The 6625-nt window shown below is 37.2% G+C and overlaps 2 protein-coding genes across 4 annotated transcripts in view; both read right to left on the bottom strand.

The window, feature by feature from the left end:
• znf574 (zinc finger protein 574) overlaps window positions 1–830 on the bottom strand; it is a 25603-nt gene extending 24773 nt beyond the window's left edge. For all 3 annotated transcript variants that reach the window (XM_016501755.1, XM_016501754.1, XM_016501756.1), the window contains exon 1: window positions 746–830. The gene's annotated coding sequence lies outside the window, so the exon portion shown is untranslated. The remainder of the gene's footprint in view (window positions 1–745) is intronic.
• A 2856-nt stretch (window positions 831–3686) lies between these two features.
• The window catches only part of LOC107700141 (glycogen synthase kinase-3 alpha-like), a 21231-nt gene continuing 18292 nt past the window's right edge, over window positions 3687–6625 (bottom strand). Inside the window, exons 9-10 of the mRNA XM_016501680.1 lie at window positions 4796–4873; window positions 3687–4689 (exon numbers count right to left, since the gene is read on the bottom strand). Coding sequence (XP_016357166.1) covers window positions 4622–4689; window positions 4796–4873 — 146 coding nt within the window. The 3' untranslated portion in view covers window positions 3687–4621. The remainder of the gene's footprint in view (window positions 4690–4795; window positions 4874–6625) is intronic.

Below are 6625 nucleotides of genomic sequence, written 5' to 3'. Positions count from 1 at the left end.
ATTGTTTTTTTTAGTTTCGTCCAAAAATCTTATTCATTAATGCCTTCTAGGCATTATTGTCAAAACGCAGACATAAAATTATTAACAACGGTTTCGCATATCGGTCATATGACACTTACAAACAAACGTTTCTGTCATAAAACAACCGATATTGATAAACCTTTAGATTTTCAGTTATAATGATCATTCACTAATAACTATGTCTGCAGCAAACACCAAAATCGGTTAATAAGCTACATGGATTTCTCTATTGCACCATAAATGTGTTATTTGGAGGATCTGGAGGGACAGCAGAATGATCACAGCGCCACTCAGAAGCTGCGCCCGACAGGCTAATAAGCTAACACCAGTTAGCCAATCAACAGCCTCAAGTAGCGGGCTCCGCTAGCTCTGCTAGCATTAAGGATGCACCAACTTCCTTTTACTGAACGATGGTAAATATGCGAGAAATATATTTAAAGAGCCACATTCATTGGTTTATTGATAGTTATATGTTCAAAGTGCAGCCACTATGGGTGCTTGGTCGCGCTCAAACACACAGCGCGAGCGAGAGAGAAGCGCCGAAGAAGGGCAGCACGCGCTTCTTCGGTGGTAGTTTGGCGGAATCCGCCCGTTCGCGAAGGGCGAATGTCTCCCCCAGTCGAGTCTCCGAGACGACAGCTACTGTTAAATTATAGAAACTGTAGATAACCTTAGATTAGTCGCAAAAAAACATTGCTCCGGTGGGATCAAATAAACAACTCACCGATTACGGCCTTCTCCTTTCGTAACTGTCAGAAATGTTATTTGGAACGTCTCAACAAAACGCGATCTCATTGGTCCGCAGCACTTTTCAAGTCCGCCAATAGAATTCCCCTGAAGTCAAGCGTACTTGCCAAAATACGTCATCTAGGGCTCTGCAGGTTCAACATCAGTGAGAGAGGAAAATATCAAAATCTGACTATTTTAATTGGATATTGAAAATTATCGAAAAAAGAAAGTATATTCACTGAACAAAAATAAAGTATATTAATTGAACAGAAATTAATTCTTAGGCTATACATTTTGTAGCCTACATCGGTTTTTCCAGAATGTTTTGGACGTCTCTAACTCTGTATGCAACCATTGTTTTGTTTTTTTTATACAAACCGAGTTGCATGGTTTAGGACATCATAACATTGATTACAATATTATTATTTGCTTTATCATACAGTTCATAAACAAGATTCAACAATATAGATCTGCTTTGAATGTCATTAGAAACAAAAAAATAAGAAAGATGTGTAATTTTACTATTGGATTTGTTTTATTCATTTGGCATTTTTGACATGAGATTAAAATAATTTAAAAATCAGTAATGAAACAAAATCTGATTCAAATTAAATGAAAATAATTTCATAATCACATTTAACCCTTTTACATGTATAAGCTTCAAAGTTTATAGCCACTTACAGAGGCTTTGTAACAGAAAAGCTGTTGCTGTTATGAAGTTAAAGAAATGAAACTTGTTAATTAATGACAATCACATATGTATAGGCCTGAGGCTGTATTAGATGGAAAAGGTTTAAAGTCCTTTAGTCAGATATCAATTGACAATCAAGTCAATGTTTCATTAATAGGCCTATGCCATATATTAGGCGTACATAATCCATTTAGCTTACATACAGCAGTTCAAAATATTATAATAAATAATTTTTTCCATCACCTGTAAGTCTAAAAGCTAGGGTGCTTTGCAATTCTTTGTTCAGACAAAATAATTTTGAGTTAATGAGTGATGAGACTACAGAAATGATAAAGTTGCTTGAAGTTCAAGTCAGAAAGAAAGGTGACCGGATATCTGCCTGTCTGAAACAAACACTCCATCAGTATTCAGTGTATGATGGCTCAGTGGCTTATAGAGTAATCAAACTTATGCCAAAGGACTTGAGCTGAGGTCTCGGTCTCCTCTAATGAAAAAGTAAGGTTATATTACTTCTAGAGTGAATAAAGAAGTGGCCACAAATGTTAGGCCTATTTTTTTTTTGTCATACAGTTGTAATGACTGCACACCATATTGTTAAAAATGTGAATTACTTAATAATGAAAAGCAATGGACAAAAGACAGTAGGGTTACACTTTTTTTTTTTTTTTTAAGACAAATGGAACCTTTTTATTTGTTGACTTGAAGAAAAATGAATGCAGTATGTGAGGTAAGACTGAAAATGATTATAAGGTCAAATCAACACAAACAACATAAAAAAATTTTCTTCATGATTAATTTCTTATCGCCACCCTCTAATCTGTACTAATTTACAAATGTTAATACCTAATCAGAGAGTGAATAGAGGACAACAGAGACTTCCAGAACCTCCTGATTGGCTTTTGTGGTCAGGGGCTATGTGATCAGTCTAAACGCATAGTTGAGCTGAATTGAAAGTCTACTCAGTATTGAACATCTGGTGCCATTATTCTTTGAATGTCAGGCAATGCAAATGTCCTACAATCATACAAATGCAATAAGGCATTTCAAATTCCGACCCTCAGCTGAAGCAATGAGTTAAGAGGAAAATAAAGCAATGAATTTTGAAGGATGTTCAGATTCTGAATCCACGAGGACCCCCACTGGTGATCAAAAACACTGGTCTCTCCAACCCGGTTGATCTCTAGAGAGCATTTCGATATTCCTTCCCTTTAACAAACACCTAAACATTTTTTAATTGCATTTTTTTAACCTAATTTTCAGAAGCTACATCCACCTTTAACAAATGCAGGGTATCTGCATGTTTAAGACAACAAAGTTGAAAACAATAGGAGTATTAATGGCAATTATTAAAATACAGTATTATTATTGTAAATTGCATTCTTGCCGAAAAAAGTATGAATTTTTCAAACCTACTTTGTTTTTAATAAAAGGTGTTTTCAGGCAACAAATATACTAATTTATTTGAGCCTTTTGAATATCTGTCCATTAAATTTAAGACCTCCAAATTGTTTTATCCATTTTTTATGCTATTGTACTGTTCAAAAATGTATCAAAAATAGGATAATCCATGGTAAATAAACAATTTAACCCACAGAGACATTTTATAACTTTATTAATGCGTTTATTATTTATACCAACAAACAAAAACATTGTTTATCTCTCCCTCTCTCTCCCTTTAACCGTTCATCTTTTCACTGATGGGCCGAGCAGCCTGTGTGTGGTAGTGTGTACCTGCCCTTTCCAGAACATTCCATCAGACAATATTCCAGAGTTTGAGATATGAACGTTTCACCAAATGACATCACACACACAAACCCCTCCCCCATCAGATTGTTAAAAACAGAATCAGACAGCAATACAATAAATAAAAGGATCAAAATTAACACTGATGAGGGGGAAGGGCAGGCAGGCGGGCGGGCGGATGAGGAGAGAGAGTAAGAGAAAGAGACTGAGAGATATCAGGTAAAAACAAAATTTTGTTCAGTTTTGTCTTTCTCCCCGGATGCAGGGAGAGGCTGGATGAAATGTTATATACAGTTGTATGATGAAGGGATAGGAGGAAAGAGGGAAGGAGGGCGGGCGAGAGAGTGAGAGAGAGAGAAAGAGATAGAGAGACCAAGAAAGGCTGGTTTCTGCTCATTCCAGCACTGCTCCACTAGAAGAAAAATCTAATTACAAGGACAACAGAATAACAATAACAAAAATAACAAAATAAAAGGTACATGGCATTTACATATTAGCAATGAGAGGAGGAGAAGATAGGAAGGATGGAAGAAGGGAAAGACAAACAGCTCCAGTCTCATTTGCTAAGTGTTCATGGTGTGTGTGGGATCATGTATCAACATGTCTTTTAGATGAACATCAGCTAAATCCACATTTAACAGGCATGCCGATGTATATAAACACACACGTGGCATAGACTCCATAATGTACAACAGAAAAGCTAACACAGCTAGTGATGGGACTGACCTACCAGCTATGTGTGTGTGTGTGTGTGTGTGTGTATGCGCATGCACAAAAAAAAACGAACAAAAGTGAGCACGTTTTACAATGAAACTGACAAAAAAAACCCAGATAAACCTTGTCTCGACTTCTCCAAATACTCTCCTTAAAAGAAATTAAAACAAAAAGTGTGCAATGATTACTTAAAATTGACATTCGCACATAAAGACACCCATTTTCATCTCTGCGAAGAGAAACAGCACATCCTGACACACAGACACTGACATCTCACGCTCACCGCTTCATAAAACCCATCCTAAAGAAAGCTAAAACATATCACTTTAAGAGCAAAATTATATTTAAATGAGCTCAACATATTGTTTAAAAGTCAAATGGAAGGTACCAGAGGCAGAGAGCAGAAACTGTGCGGTGCTCTTCATGCCACTAGGGGCACGTGTGCCCTAAGCGGCCCTTCCCAGTCTTTAAACCAAAACATGACAATCATCATGCTAAATTTAAATCCTGTGATGATTGACGTCATTAATCTGGGCATCACACACTTCTTTCATCATGACGACACATAACACGAGGTGACGAGTGTGCGTGCTTGTGTGTTTGTGAGAGACAGAGCGTGTGAGAGAGAGACTGTTTGGAGCTGCTTTTGGGAAGGAGAGAGGAATGAGAAAGAAGGGATGAGGAGAGAGGGGTGATAACGTCGCAGAAATGCCAAGGGAACAATTAGGTGTTGTTGCTCAGGGGTCCCGGTGCTGAGCTAGACTGGGCTGGACCGTCTGAACCACTGCCCTCTGTGAAGACACACAAGCATGGAGTTAAACTAACACAGGACATGTGGATTCACAAATGCATACGGACTGACAGGAAGGGTATTTGGTATGTATGTGCGATCAGTACCGTGTGAGGCAGGTGTCGTCTGCGAGCGAGCATGGGGAGGAATGAGAATGGAGTTCAACTGTGGTTGGATAGACAGCTCTGCAGGGGGGAGAAAGACAAATAATTAGCCATCAATATCTAAACGTGTCAAAACCCTAAATAGCTTTTTACTTGCGTCATAGGATGTGAAAGCCGTCTCAAATTACAAGCAGTACAATTATTACCTTCTAAGTTTCCTAAAAGCCAAAATTCGATGCATAGGTTGTGACAAGCTCAAGAAAAAAGAAGGTGATTAACAAAATGTACCATTTTACCCACTATTTGCAGAGCTTCAGACCAAAAAATGGACTAGGGAACCACTGTCTCTTAAAATTACACCTTTCTTAGCTGGCAGATTACAGAATCACACAATATAGATGGCGCTGACATTTTTGCTTAAGCTCACTTTTCCAGATTCATCGTGAGGATCTATTGCAGTGGGGAAAGATTCAAATGGCAATGCATTAGATCATACATTTTTAAAGCTCTGCACTATGTAAGTGTGCAGTACGTTGTTCCTATACACACTAGAAATATAAATACATCAAGTGCACTTCAGCTCATTGAGTGGCCAGTTTATAGTTTCCTGCTTTTTAGCAAACAGACATCACCACGGGCTGTGTTTAACTCTGATCTCAAAAGCCTCTGCACACTATTACTATAGTGAATTACATGTAAAGTGAAATAATTTAATGTAGAATAATACAATGTTTAAGTTATATGTACTTGAGCTGTATACACTGCCATTCAAAAGTTTGGGGTCAGCAAGATGTTTTTGAAAACAAGTCTCTCTTGCCAAGACAGGATTTATTTAAGCAATACAGTAAAACCAATAATACTGTGAAATGCTTACTATTTAAATTAATTAAAATGTAATTTATTGCTGTGATGCAAAGCTGAATTTTTCATTTTGGAGAAAATTTCAATTGCCATTGTCAATTTGTCATTACTCCAGTCTTCAGTGTCACATGATCCTTCAGAAATCATTCTAATTAGAAATCAACCGATATATCAATTTACCGATATTGTTCCCGATATTTAAGCATTTTACCATAATCAGATATCGGTTTTGTAATATCGGATTCACCGATAAATGCCACCATCTTGTGGGTGTTTTGAGAATTGCACGCAGGATCGCCATTTGCAGCGCGTCTGAGGGGAGACGAGACAACAACAACGGCATGGTGCAGGTACTTGATTTGCTGTAGTTAGTAAACTTTATTTAACATAACAGCCATTTATGCATAAATTAGATGCATTATATAAATGCCTGATATGTAGTTCATGCAGCTTGGCTCTAAGAAATAGAGACCAACTCATGGAGTCATGTAAAATAATCCGTCAAGTCCTGTCCCAATAAAGACATAACTTTGCCTGAATTAAATAATATGCAGCCATGAATGAGCGCATGTTGGAAATAAAAGCGCTGAATTGAATTCTCTCTCTGTTGTCTATTTGCTCAGTCTCGTGAAGCCGCTTTCATATTGCTGTTCACTCACCAGGTTGATGCTCAGGAAATGCTCCAGCAAGGCCACCGCATGTAACTTTTAACAAGATTCACTTGTTTAAAACACCCCAAATTGTATTAACATTTACTATATAACCATTATTTCGTTAATAAACATCTAAATAGATACAACTCTATGGAAATTAATTATTTATTATCTCCACGAGTTATCGCAGTTTGAATATAGTTCTGTGTAAATGCATAGATAAACTGTGCTGTCAGCAGGCATTTCATAATCTAGAACGACAAAACCATTATTAGTAATTCTGATATAACATGCCAGTTGAGAAATGCAATAAAATACG

Source organism: Sinocyclocheilus anshuiensis, unplaced genomic scaffold, assembly GCF_001515605.1.
Source record: "Sinocyclocheilus anshuiensis isolate Anshui unplaced genomic scaffold, SAMN03320099.WGS_v1.1 scaffold955, whole genome shotgun sequence".
In the NCBI taxonomy this organism is placed as follows: Eukaryota; Metazoa; Chordata; class Actinopteri; order Cypriniformes; family Cyprinidae; genus Sinocyclocheilus; species Sinocyclocheilus anshuiensis.
Note: the sequence above shows the minus strand (reverse complement) of the source record. Positions and strands in the feature narration are given on the sequence as shown.